The following is a 14,215-nucleotide window of genomic DNA, read 5'->3' as shown; positions in this document are numbered from 1 at the left end:
GACAGAGCAACAGCAGAGGGGCACCTGGAGACTGACAGACACAGGAAAGCAGAGGACACAATGGTGTGGTGTTGCAGTGACTGATACCCCAGCGGCATTCAGCTAAATTGCACTCTGAGCTCCACCAGCAGCCGGAACTCCACCAGCAACCAGGTGGGAAGGGACGGAAGCTCAGAAGGTGAACCCAAAGAACTACCCATTCTGCTGGTCTGCTTGATTTGACCAGGAGAGAGGCAGAGTAGGAGGTACCAGATGGGCAGTGCTGGAACAGGGTGGATTTCACAACCTAGTCAGCTTTCTAGAGCTGAATTAGGCACCATTTTGTTTAAGGAGGCAAGGGCTATGGGGCAGGACTGTATATGCACCGAGCTGGGAATGAACTCATTTCTGGCTCAGTAAACTGCAACAACGTGGCAACCTACAGTTTCCACCCAAGATAGGTCCGGGTAGTCCTCAGATCTTTCAGACCTGACGACCAGCAGATCAAGAACTCTAGTAGTGGTACATCAGGCGCCATTTCATACAGTGTGGCAAAGAATTAAAGACTGCAGGGACGGGCTCGGCAGCGTGGCCTAGTGGCTAAAGGTCCTCGCCTTGATCCCATATGGCCGCTGGTTCTAATCCCGGCAGCTCCACTTCCTCTCTATCTCTCCTCCTCTCAGTATATCTGACTTTGTAATAAAAATAAAATAAATCTAGAAAAAAAAAAAAAAAAAAAGACTGCAGGGACAACAGTGAGCTGTACATGTGCTGAGCTCAGCGAGAAATCACTGAGTTCAGTGCATTGCACTGGTCCCACAGGAAAATAATACCAAGTGTGGCATCGTACGGGTCAAAATAGGTCAGTGTAGCCCTCAGACCTAACAGCCAACAGGTTCTGGCAAGATCAGCAGCACCACCAACTAACTATATAGGACACCTGCTGTCTCCTCAATCCTAGGAACTGCTCCAACCGGAAGTGGGAGAAAGGTCGTACAGACAACAGAGCAGCCTCAGCACAGTATCACTGGAGGTGGAGACTAGTGAGCCAGGAGTTGGAGCTATGGAGACCATGATGGAAATGTAACATAAGAACCCAGACCTTGGGCCCAGAATGATAGCATAGCGGTTAAGGTCCTTGCTTTGCACGTGCCAGGATCCCATATGGTTGCCAGTTCTAATTCCGGTAACCTGCTTCCCATCCAGCTCCCTGCTTGTGGCCTGGGAAAGCAGTTGAGGAAGGCCCAAGGCCTTGGGACCCTGCACCCGCATGGGCGACCTGGAATAAGTTCCTGGCTCCTAGCTTTGGATTGGTTCAACTCCAGCCGTTGTGGCTGCTTGGGGAGTGAATCAGCGGAAGGTAGATCTTCCTCTCTGTCTTTCCTCCTCTCTGTATGTCTGACTTTGCAATAAAAATAAATAAATTAATAAAAAAAAAAAACCCATTCCCTGGCTGGAGGGAGTGGCACAAATGACTGTAAAGAGCTGTGTATCCACTGCAGTAAGTAAAATCAAACTGTAGATCTGTGGTGACACAGCTGAGAAACCTGCTCCAAGGAGAAGAATCTGACAACCAGAAGTACAATGAACAAGAGCAAAAGAAGAGACATAGGCACAACGAATATTACTGAAGACTCCCGTGCAAAGGAGCAAAACCCTTTGCTAACTTCAGAGTTAACTGCTGACGACATCGAGAAGATGGGGGATGCAGAATTCAAAACACTTGTTATAAATTTTCTTATGAACAATGAGAAGCACGTAAAGCAGGTATTCAAGGAATTAAAGGAATATGTCACACAGGAAATGAATCAAATGAAAGCTGATACATCAGAAATGAAGACTACAGTGGAGCAAATTGAAAGTACAGTGGAGAGTCTCCAAAATAGAATGAAGGAGGCAGAAGAAAGAATCTCAAAATTAGAAGATATTTCCTGTCACCAGGGGGAAACAAACAAAAAGCTGGAAGCAGAGCTGTATCAGGCCAAAAAAAGTATTCAAGAATTGAAAGACACTATTAAAAGGCCAAATATAAGAGCTCTGGGAGTTGCAGAAGGTACAGAAAGAGAAGCTGGGTTTACAAACGTAATTAATGAAATAATAAGGGAAAATTTCCCTAATACGGAAAAAGAATTGGGAAACAACATCCAGGAGGGGCACAGAACTCCCAATAGGGTTGACCAAAAGTGATCTTCACCATGACAAATGATAATCAAGCTTTCTTCAATCGAACATAAGGAAAAGATCCTTAAATGTGCATGTGAAAAAAAATCAACTGACATATAAAGGAATGCCAATTAAACTCACAGGAGACCTCACAGGAAACTCTACAGGCCAGAAGAGAATTGAGTGACATATTCCAGATTGTAAAAGCAAAAAATTGTTGGCCCAGGATAACGTGCCCAGCAAAACTTTCCTTTGTCTTTAAAAATGAAATAAAATTCTTCCACAGTAAAGTTAAAAGAATATGCCTCTTCCAAACCCTACAAATGATACTCAAAGATGTTCTCTTGACAGAGAAAAGGAACAGCACCCACCAAAACCAAAGGCAAATGCGAAGAACATCCCAGTAAAATAACAACAGAAGACTAAATCAATTAACAACCCATTGCTAAAATGACAGGACCAAATCACCACCCATTCATATTAACCCTGAATGTAAATGGATTAAACTCATCAATCAAACATCATAGATTAGTAGACTGGATTAAAAAACAAAATCCATCTATTTGTTGCCTACAGGAGACACATTTCACCAACAAAGATCAGCGGAAATTACATCTCATGGATTTTGATTTTTGTTAGTTTCATCTCTTCAAAACACTTTCTTCCGATTGAATTCTTCAATGACTCATAGATCATACAGTAGCATCATTTTGTTCAAGAAGGTTCTTGATTTTTATTTCTTCATTGACACATTAGTCATTCAGTAGCATGTTATTTAACTTCATGGTATTGTTAATTTCTTTTTTTCTTTCTGTTTTTGATTTTGTTTTGTGACTTTTCATTTAATGGCATGTATAGTAACTGTGTAATGGAGACTGTCATATCTAGTAGCATGTTATTTAACTTCATGGTATTGTTAATTTCTATTTTTCTTCCTGTTGTTGATTTCGTATTGTGGCTTTTCATTTATGGGATGTATAATAACTGCAGTCGAGACTATCATATCCAGTTGTGAGGATACAATGCAGTATGCATCTGTAATTCCAGATAAAGATGAACTCCCAATGAAACTGTTTACTATATCTTGACAATAGGATGCTGGACTCTCTGCCATTGTCCATGCCCGCAATGATGGACATATGACTGTGTATGAAGAACTATATTATAGTGATGATATAGGGAACCCAGTGAAGGGGGAGAGAATTGAGGAGGGGATAAGGGAAATCCCAGGGCCTATGGAACTGTATCATAAAATGAAAAAAGAATTATAAGAAGTAAAATTTAAAAAAATTAGATATCTATCAATGAGCATTTGGTTCAATAGTTAAGTACACCTGTATCCCATCTCAGGGGCCTGGGTTCAAGTCCCAGCCCTGCTCCGCAGTTCCAGCCTTCTGCTGAGACCCACGGTGGGAGGCAGCAGGTGTTGCCTCATGTGCTTGAATCTCCCACCAAGGTGGGAGACCTGGATGGAATTCAAGTCTCCTGTGTTGACTGGCCCATCCCCGGCTGCTGAGGAATGAACCAGCAGAGGGGAAGATCTTTTCCAGCTGTCTGTTTTTCTGTCCCTTTTTCTTTCAAACAGATGATTGTGAGTAAATCAATAACAATTAAGTCAGAGAGGCCTGCTACCAGAACACAGTGAAAGTTCCAGACAGAGAAGAGAACCCTGCGGTACCACTCACCCCGCAGTCAGCTTTTCCCAAATGCTGGCGATCACACAACATTCTCATATAAAGGAAATCAGTATTTGCTCCCTTTCCTCTTTCCGCAAACAAGCTCATTGAGTTCTTGCACTTACTTGTGCGTTAGAGTTCACATGTCATGTTCAAAATACTAAGTTTGTTGTTTTTTACCTAAAGGGACTTTGAGCAGTACACTTGCTGACCCAATGGTATTTGAGTGACTTTAGAATAAGCTTCCACAATAACACACATATATACATATATATATGTATTTTTTCTTTTTATCAGGTCGCCTAGAAGATCAATATGTAATCAGATTTATGAAAGAAAAGCTAAAGTCTATGCCTTGCAGAAACCAAGGTTACATTTTGGACGGATTCCCAAAGACATACGATCAAGCCAAAGATCTGTTCAGTCGTAAGTTCCCATGTCCCTTCCATTTGCTCATATTCAAGTAAGTTGCTACTTCATTGTTCAAAAAAATTCATTTGAAAACAGAAAAGTGGAAAAACAATGCTTTTGGTGTAAGCTTTTAAAAATGTTTTCAAAGCTATTTAATTACAACATGGGTATTTAACACATGAGATCGACTCCCTCAACTTTGTAAGCAAACACACCATCAACTAGCGGTGCCAGCAATGCTGCCCAGCGGATCTGTAAAGCTTATTCATCTTGCTCGATGAAAACCTGATGTGCCTGAATTAGTAACCCGCCTCTTCTCTCCTCCCAGCCCCTGGCAACAACCATTCCGCTCTCCCGTTCTCAGATCCACTGTTCATGACATCTTATTTGAATAGCAGCACACAGTTAGACCTTCCTGGCTGCCTGGCTTCCTTTAATTTCAGTGTCCTCAGGGTTCACGCCCGTGGTACCATTCATCAGCATATCCTTGGCCTCTTTTTAAGCCGGAATGGTGTTGTGCTGTGTCTGAATGCCATGCTTCCTTCCCCATCCTCACCTGTCAAATTCAGGCGGTGAAACGTTCCAGAATACGCGTCGGTATCTTTGGTTAGTTTCATTAGTGATTGCTAATGAAGATATCTCACTTGTTTGTTGCAATCTGTATGTTAGTAAACATGACAATGTTTATTTTCTTTTATTAGAGGAAGATGAAGAAGAAGAAGAAGAAATTAGAGGCAAAATATTTCCCTTTGATAAATTAATTATACCTGGTAAGCACAAGGTCTTTCTGAGATCACACATCAGCGTGTGCTGTTTGACAGCTTTGGTGGCAAAGAACAAAGATAATGACAAGAGTACAAGATACTCACTGAAGTACCAACTTGCCAACTGGAGACATGCACGGGGCAGTAAATACAAGGGTATGAAAGTTCAGAAAGGGATAGAATCACTTGGAGAACAGTCTGGGCTGTTTCGGGATCGTAGCCGGGGTGACACATCTGCCCGTGGCCCTGGCCTCAGTCAGCCAGCGAGGCTGCCAGGGCCAGCCTTCCACACTTCCCCATTCCGCCTCGGGTGCCAGCAGTGCCAGCACCGTTCCAGAAGGCATCAGGTCCAGAATTAGGGTTCAAAGTTTTGGTTCACTGTCAAGTCCTGGACAGGCGCGCTCTCTCCTGTGTTGACACGAGGGTTTTTCTGTGTACTCTTGAGAACAAGGCAGAAGCAGTCGGCCCCTGCAACGGGATCCGCCAAGCCCAAACCGAGCCCGGCCCAGCATCTCCTGGGAGCATCCCACAAACTGCAAGAGGCCGCGATTTGCAGGAGGTGTGGTTATAAAGATACTGGATCACAGGCTCACCCTAAAAAAGGCTTCCAGCACCTCAGCACAGAGTTGTACCCCAAGAGTTCAGGGGCCCACGGGGGTCCCTTGGCTCAGGACAAGCTTGCAGAGGCATCTCCAGAAGCCCTAAGCCCATCAGAGAGTAGCCTCTGTAGAGACAGGTACTCAGGATGTGCCTGTAGGCTCCGAAACCAGTAGCAGAAACGTGAAATGCCAAAGGGATGGGCTGCCTCAGACTTCCCACCAATTCAGGCAAACACCTCAGAAAATATTTAAAACGTGCTTATTCTGGGACCAGCATTGTGGCACAGTGCATTAAGCTACCGCCTGCAATGCTGGCATCCTGTAAGAATGCTGCTTCCAGTCCTGGCTGCTCTGCCTCTCATCCAGTTCCCTGGCGATGTGCCTAAGAAAAGCAATAGATGATGGCCCAAAGGCTTGGGCCCCTGCCAGCCACAGTGGAAGACGCAGATGACATTCTTGGCTCCTGGCTTAAACCTGGCCCAGCCCCAACTTTTGTGGCTGTTGAAGTAGTGAGTCGGCAGATGGAAGATCTATCCTTCCCCCTTCTCTTTTCTCTAACTGTGCCTTTCAAATATATAAATATTAAGGGGGTAAAAAAAAAAAAACCCTGATCATTCTAAATAACCAAGTCTTGCAGTTTACAAGAATGGTTCCTTGGTGAGCAGTATGCTCTCACTGCAGACTTCACGGTCAATTCCAACACTTCTCAGGTGTCTGGGCACCATTCAGCTCAACTAATGATGCCATGTCCTACGCCAGCCACTGCATGAGCTGTGAACTCACTGACGCCTGCCTCCATGCTGCCGGGCAGGAATTACACCTGTGTTCACAGAGCCCAAATGTGTGTATCCACATGACTGGAAAATTGGAGTGGGAAGGGGGTTGAAACTCAAGTCTTCTCCCCTCGCTAGGCAGATATATGTAAGGAGTGAAGCCCATTGCCAAGGTGTAGAAGTGAAAAGAGAGGTGAAATGATGCCTACTCAGCCACTGGGCTGCCCCCTCCCCTCGTGGCACACAGTCCAACCATGACTGATATCATCCACTTGGAATGTTCAGTCTGTTCTTGTTCAACTACACTTTCCAGAAATTATGTTCTGCCTCCTTAAAACAAATAAGCAAACGAAACAAGCCAGGAGAGCATTGTCTTTGTTGTATCGATGGGGTTTTAATGCCTGGAGGCGCCCGAGTGGTCAGTGCTCTGGAAAAATTTATGACCTACATTTCCCAAGAGAATGGGGCACACTGTACAACACAGGGCTGCCCAGAGGGCACCAGGCGTGGGCAACAGGTGAGGGCAGGCCAGGTCAGAGCTTCTTTGGGGGTTTCTACAGGAAAGGCAGAGCAGGGCAGAACCAACAGTGAAGAATCAGTGGGCGTGTTTCCTGATTGCCCGGGAGCTGGCTCAGCATGATTCAGAGCAGGGCAAACTACTGGCTTGGCGCGTGACAGTGGGATGAAGGGAGTGGACCTAGCACTTGCTGTCCATGCTTGGCCATGGTGAGAACCATAGATGCTCTGAGTAATCACCTTGAGATAACTGCCAACTCCAAAAGTTCTGTCTGAATTACAAAGAGAAGGAACTTAAAAAAAATCTAATGGGATGTGTATTTTATCAGATTTTTAAAAAAAGATTTATTGATTTTTATTGGAAAGGCAGATATACAGAGAGGAGGAAAGTCAGAGAGGAAGATCTTCCATCCGATGATTCACTCCCCAAGTGAGCCGCAACGGCCGGTGCTGCACCGATTCGAAGCCGGGAACCTGGAACCTCTTCTGGGTCTCCCACGCGGGTGCAGTAGATTTTTATTTAATAAAAATAATTCTTGAAAATTGGAAAGCCACGTATGTTACTCACTATTGGCAATATTTGATTAGCTGAAATCTTCCATCTCCCAATCACTCTGGGAAAAAAAAGAGAATGACATTTTGCCATTCTTGGATTGCTAACAGAATGTCTGCATCTCATAAAGCTTACAGGGACCCAGTTCCCAATGCATTTATTGACATCCCTTTGCTGTAAGTTCTGTATTTTTAAATTTTTTTTTACATTTATTTTTATTACAAAGTCAGATATACAGAGAGGAGGAGAGACAGGAAGATCTTTCGTCCGATGACTCACTCCCCAAGTGAGCCGCAACGGGCCGATGTGCGCCGATCCGATGCCGGGAACCTGGAACCTCCTCCGGGTCTCCCATGCGGGTGCAGGGTCCAAAGCATTGGGCCGTCCTTGACTGCTTTCCCAGGCCACAAGCAGGGAGTTGGATGGGAAGTGTAGCTGCCGGGATTAGAACCTGCGCCCATATGGGATCCCGGTGCGTTCAAGGCGAGGACTTTAGCCGCTAGGCCACGCCGCCGGGCCCCCTTTGCTGTAAGTTCTACACCCACATTTGGAGGCCTAACTGTCTCCTTTCTCATACTGTAGCTACTTAGGAAAAACAAGCCGCTCAGAAGAGCAGTAGTATCAGAGTCCATGAATTTACAGAATCTTATTCTACCAACTCAGTCCCCAGCCTTTGTTTTTACTGCTAACACAGCAGACAGTGTTAACCCGTGTTCCACATGACAGACAACATTCATACACATGCTCCTGGGTCTGTTGCCACCACAGGTGACAATGTTCACGTGTTCCACTTGTCGCCTTTCTTCACTCACCTGAATAATCCATGCAGGAAAGCTTCTGAAGAGGCAGGTACATGAGACTGGCATTCTGCCATGAGCCAGCACGATGTTACCGCTACAGCCCAGTGAGGCCCACGCCTGGCTGAGCTCGTGCAGGTGCTCTGTGCTGTGTTCTCTGGCCCTGCTGTCGATAAAGCCCCAGAACAGTGATGCTCCTTGGAGAGCTTACTCTGCTGACTGTCCCCAACCACCAACTCTGATCTCTCATTCACTTAACATTCATTGGCCCTGTTCTATAATATGAAGAAACGAGCGTCTTTGTGTTGCATTGAACATGGGTGTTCTTTCTGTAGCCCATGGCATTAAGTGAAGAACAGGCTGGATCCATGGACACAGGAAGCCAATGGAAGCCCCATCAGTTAGGAATTTGGAAAATCAGTGGGTGGCCTGGTCTAGTGTTGGAGATTGGGCTAGGAAACTGGGGACATCCCAGGGGGGTCATTAGTGACGTGCCAGATACAATTCCTGCTGCTTTTTCTGGAAAGCAGGATGCAATGAACGGAAGGAAGAAGGACATAAGAAATCGAGGGAGAAAGTTAGTGCTCGCAGAAAATACAACTCAGTATCTCATGCAGTGGTTTCTGGAAATGAGTGATTTGTATGCACTGATCCACCAAGAAAGGCAGAAAAAGAGGCCATTAGGGGCCACATGATGTCCCAGCTGGGCCCAAGATGTTTTGGTTAGCAGTGGCTCCGGTGTTTACCAGCAGCACCTAGCTGGTTGGTCGTGTGGTACTGCCATGCTGACCACTACCCTTCCTCTCCCCAGAGTTTGTGTGTGCGCTGGACGCCTCGGATGACTTCCTGAAGGAACGGGTGATGAACCTGCCGGAGAGCATCGTGGCAGGGACCCACTACAGCCAGGACCGCTTCCTCCGAGCACTGAGCAACTACCGGGACATAAACACGGAAGATGAGACGGTTTTCAACTATTTCGACGAAATTGAGATCCACCCAATTCATATTGGTATGAAATGAACTCAAGGATTACGAAGTGTTGACAGCCAGGACCCCCCCTACAGCCTGCACCTGAGAGGGTGGGGCTGAGGAGGACCAGTGGGGTGGGATGCAGGGGAGCATAAACCTCCTCCTGGGGGGCTACTTTATTTGGGGGATTTGGAGGTGGGAGCGTGTCCCTATTTATACGAAAACCTTTGGTTAGATTATGGACTCAGACACCCAGCTGGCAGACTCCTAAAGGGCACTCAGAGAAACAGGCATGGGCTGCCACTGTCTCTGCCCAGGTTCCTTGAGGGCAGCATTCTGTGCCTGGAGCACCACACTTCACAGACCCTCTCCTGACCTTAAGCCTGGGCAGCTTACTCCCACAGCTACCCAGAAAAGCAAATATCTCTTCATCGGATTCCTGCTCATTTCCTGTAAACACATAACTCAGAGCTTAGCACATGGCCAGCACTGGGCCAACATGATTTTGCATCAACCTCATCTTCAGCGCCATCACTCTGGGCAGCACTGAGAGTTTGTTTCTTACTCCCTTGGCTTGGTGAACTCCTGAACTTCCTCTCTGGTTTTCTGGATCCCTGATGCTTCTTCCTCTTCTGGGTTTGGAGAGAAACAACCAAACCACCTGCCTGGTGGAAGCTTACCAGATCCCCACCAGGGCCAGATGCAACAGGGTTTGGACCTTGGAGTGTTGAAAGGCTTAGAGCTAATGGATAGAGTCCGCAGGAGGCCGATCTCAGCTGATTCCAGCTCTGGCTTGTCCTCAGTTTTCTGAAGAAAAACAGTCAGGCAGGGTCAAGGCAGAATGTGGCTGAGGGAAAAATCGTTCCCTGTGAGCACACTCTCCATTTAAAAACATCTTTGGGCACTTAGTGACGTCAACGCTGCCATGACTCAAAAGAATCAGGGGAAACTCATTTAAATGCCAGAGGTGAGGCAATGAGGAGGTGGCAGGTGCAACCCGTCTCTCTTAAGGTCTTGCTTCTGCTCACCAGCAGTGCACTGGTCCTTCTACTCTCCCCTCGCCCTGTTAGAATGTGGCCTTGTCACTGGGCCAGGTAAAAGTCATACCGATGTGGAGAATCAACATAGCAGTGGTATGGGTGGACCAGGGCAAGAGGAGGGCTCAGTACGAAAAGGTGTCCATGGCACACTGCTCCATGTAGAACCTTCCATGCCCACTCATGAGAACAGTGTAGAAATTGCTATAACAGGCCATGCATGGCATGATGGCTCAATGGCTAAATCCTCACCTTGCAAGTGCCAGAATTCCATATGGACGCCGGTTCAAATCCAAGCAGCCCCACTTCCCATTCAGCTCCCTGCTGTGGCCTGAGAAAGCAGCAGAGGATGGTCCAAAGCCTTGGGACCCTGCACCCATGTGGAAGATCTCGAAATAGTTTCTGGTTTCTGACTTTGGATTGGCTCCGCTCCAGCCATTGCAGCCATTTGGGGAGTGAACCAGTGAATGGAAGATCTTGTGTCTCTCCTTCTCTATGTAAATCTGATCTGTCTTTTTAATAAAAATAATTTTTGAAAAAGACAAATTGCTGTCACCGTGACTGTGAGGAAATCAGTGTTCATCAACTAAGCTTCTCTTGTCTTCTTCATCTTCCTTCTTCCTCTTCCTCCTCCTTCATCCTGATAGTCACATTAGTCAGATATCCTGGAGTCTGGACTTCTTATTCCAGTAGTCTGAGTGAATGTTTTTAGGAATGGGAAATGCGTCGCAGAATCATCGATTTTCAGAAACAAGAACCGGAAAGAAACTTGACACCCCAACCAGCCTCCAACAGGGGCAGGACTTGCTTCTGTGGAAGTCCTTGAACAGAATGTCCTAGTCTTTGCTCGAATACTTGTAGAACAAAGCCCAGCTCTTCCTAGCCATGGCTATCAGACCCTGGCAGTTACAAAAGGGTACCCGGTGGTGGTCATTGGCAGAACATACTATCTTGTTTGTGGTAGTAAAGATTCCCAGGCCACTGCAGGCAGACCTAGCACGTTAAACGTGTTGATCTCCTCTCTCTTATGGCATTTAAAAAGATGTAGGAAAATTTGAAGATGCTCAGAACAGACTTGCTATCAAGCAGCTCATCAAGGAGATCGGAAAGCCCCGGAACTATGGTTTAACAGAAGAGGAAAAGGCAGAAGAGGAGAAGAAGGCTGCAGAGGAACGCCTGGCCAGGGAGGCTGCTGAGGAAGCAGAGCGTGAGCACCAGGAGGCTGTGGAGACGGCGCAGAAGATTGCTCGCTGGGAGGAGTGGGTGAGTGCTGAGAACACAGGTGCCCAGCAAGGCCTGGAAGGGAGTCCCCAACCCCACCCCAAGGAGAGAAAGGGCACAGAAACCCCCTCAGGTCTGCCTCTGGCTCTGTGCACCATCAATAAAGGCCCTGGGCTTTGGCGTAGTGTGTCTGGAGGTGTGATGATGCACCTGTCACAGAAGGACCACAGTTCGCCTCATGTGGAGTGTGAAATGAGACTTGATTTCCCCCCATTTGCCTCTGTATTTATTCTCTGTGCTCAGCCTCAGCCTACTCCTGCGCCCTGCTTCCAGAAAGGGCATTCAAATCCATCTGGAGACATCTGGAGATTCCTTCAGTCAGTGGGCACCCAGTCCACCGCTGTCCACCTCCCATCTCTTCCCACACTGGCCAGCTGAGCCTTCTAGAGCACAGTTGTACCATGGCCATTCTCCACTTCAAACCCTTCAGGGGTCGGCTGTCACGGAAAGATAAAAGCCCACACTCCCTGTGGCCATGAGGTACCTCGTGCCCTGCCTGCTCGCATCTTTCCGTTTTCTCCCACCATCCACAGGATTTGCATATTTTCTAAAGGTTCTCTTTCCAGTGAGGCTTTTCCTGGTCATCGCAGGTTCCAACCCCCACTTCTCCCACAACAGGTCATGCCCTTCTATCCTTCACACTTGTGCTCTGTGTAGCGATTCTGATACACTAGGTAGCATTCACCTGCTTTTTGTCTTTTTCCTGTGCAGAGTTTAGGCTCTATGAGGACAGGGATCTTGGGCCACGTTGTTCTCTACCATATACCAATGTTTACAACAGTACCTGGAAGGTAATGGGAACGCATTAGTGACGTCACCTGGCCTGCCAGTGGTTGTCCCTGCTCTGTTGTCCTCTGGAATTGGGCTTATTTGTAGGCTCCACCAGCCGTGTCCATCCTAACACCCATGGCCAGGAAATGGACTGAACTGATGGGTTTAAGTCCCACCCAGCCGGACCATGAGGCTGAGAAGGGGAGAGCTCGCAAAGGAAATCTGGAATTATTGTTCTCAACAGAGAGGAGGACCTACTGAGCACAGAATATACTAGCACCTTCACACCAGGATGTGTAGTGGCACTTCTAAGACTCCTCCCACACTTTGCTTTTTAAACTTTGCATTTACTTGGGCAGCTAGAAATCACTGTTGTACAAAAAGTGACCCAGTTCATTTTTAGGAGACTAGGCAGTTGTGATAACACAACTGACACCTTCTCTGTGGCCTTATCATGACGTGAACATTCCCAGCAGTGGCCGGCTGCCCCGCCCTCTGGGATGAGGGCTCAGTGTCCTACCTTCCCTGGCTGGCTGTTTGCCCCACCTCCAAATATTGTATTGTAGAATAAGCGACTGGAAGAAGTGAAAAGAGAAGAAAGAGAATTGTTGGAGGCCCAGACCGTCCCGCTGAGAAACTATTTAATGACCCACGTGATGCCAACTCTCATGCAAGGTTTGAATGAGTGCTGTAAAGTCAGACCTGATGATCCTGTTGATTTTTTGGTAAGAGATTAAAATTAAATATATATATGTGTGCGTGTGTGTCTGTATGTATGTATATTTATATATATCAGTTGGGGGAGGGTAGACATTTGGCAGAGGTTAGGTGGCTGCTTGGAACACCCAAATCCTACACTGAGCTGTCTGGGTTTCAGTCCCAATCCTGCTTCCCGCCCAGCTTCCCGCCCAGCTTCCTGCCAATGTGCACCCCACAGGCAGCAGGTAATGGCTCGGTGGTCTGGGCCCTGGCACCACCTGGGAAGCCCGGATGTGGATGCAGTCTTGGCCTCAACCTCACCCAGCCCTGGCTGTCCTAGGCTTTTGGGGAATGAACCAGCAGATGGGAGGGTTCTCTTTCTCTCTCTCTCCTTTTCAAGTAAAATGAAAATAAAAACATCTTTAAAAATTATAAATCGTAAAAAGATATTAGAAAATAAAATTTGTCTGAGTCTTAGAAAACTAGTCGAATAGAGAAAACTTGTGCCTGATTATTTGGGGAATAGCTTCTGATACATTAACAGTTTATAATACAATTTTTATTATTCAATTGAAAGAAAATATTACCTTTATTTTAAATGTTGAATAATGTTATAAATATACAACTAACAGCATCTTCTGAACTACTTTTTTTCTTTCAACTGTAGGCAGAATATCTCTTCAAGAACAATCCTCAAATGCAGTAAAACTATAGAGATCTTTTATCTTGTACCTTTTAAAGAGCTGGAATCAACCTAACATTGTAATCTAAAAAATGGTTTTCAAAATGCTTTTTCAGTGTTTCGAAACTCCTTTTTCCTCTGTAAGCAAGTATTCCATAAAGTAGAAACATTATAACAAGCTATGTGGCAACAAATGAGTAGCTCCTTATAACTGTATTTGGAAGGTGAATTGATAAGATGCAGGTTCATAGCCCATGGGAAAAATACTCATTTGATAGTCATTCCTTAAGTTGCTCTCAGTGTTTTGCCTCTGCATGCTAATGTTTTTAGTAATTCAATGTATAGCATAAAGGAAATCAGACTCTATATTAATTCTAACATGTAAGCTACTGAATTTACCTGACTTGTTACGACCCCACTACCCCTGCTGTTCAAAATGGAAATACATTAGAATGTTTACACTTCGCTGAGTCACAGGAAGCCAGACACTGGTTTCTACAAATGTTGCTTTTGAGTTAAGGGTCAGAATCGCAGCCAATGAGTCA

General features: G+C 46.1%; 1 protein-coding gene across 1 annotated transcript in view; it reads left to right on the top strand.

The window, feature by feature from the left end:
- The window catches only part of AK7 (adenylate kinase 7), a 50,988-nt gene extending 37,139 nt beyond the window's left edge, over window positions 1-13,849 (top strand). The window contains exons 13-18 of the mRNA XM_004584307.3: window positions 4,116-4,244; window positions 4,931-4,999; window positions 9,043-9,240; window positions 11,280-11,500; window positions 12,856-13,014; window positions 13,656-13,849. Of these exons, the coding sequence (XP_004584364.2) occupies window positions 4,116-4,244; window positions 4,931-4,999; window positions 9,043-9,240; window positions 11,280-11,500; window positions 12,856-13,014; window positions 13,656-13,694 (815 nt within the window). The 3' untranslated portion in view covers window positions 13,695-13,849. The remainder of the gene's footprint in view (window positions 1-4,115; window positions 4,245-4,930; window positions 5,000-9,042; window positions 9,241-11,279; window positions 11,501-12,855; window positions 13,015-13,655) is intronic.
- Window positions 13,850-14,215: the final 366 nt, after the last annotated feature.

The sequence above is a fragment of the Ochotona princeps genome, chromosome 26 (genome assembly GCF_030435755.1).
Source record: "Ochotona princeps isolate mOchPri1 chromosome 26, mOchPri1.hap1, whole genome shotgun sequence".
NCBI classification, from domain to species: Eukaryota; Metazoa; Chordata; class Mammalia; order Lagomorpha; family Ochotonidae; genus Ochotona; species Ochotona princeps.
The sequence above is the reverse complement of the archived record's forward strand: the minus strand, read 5'-3'. Positions and strand labels throughout refer to the sequence as shown.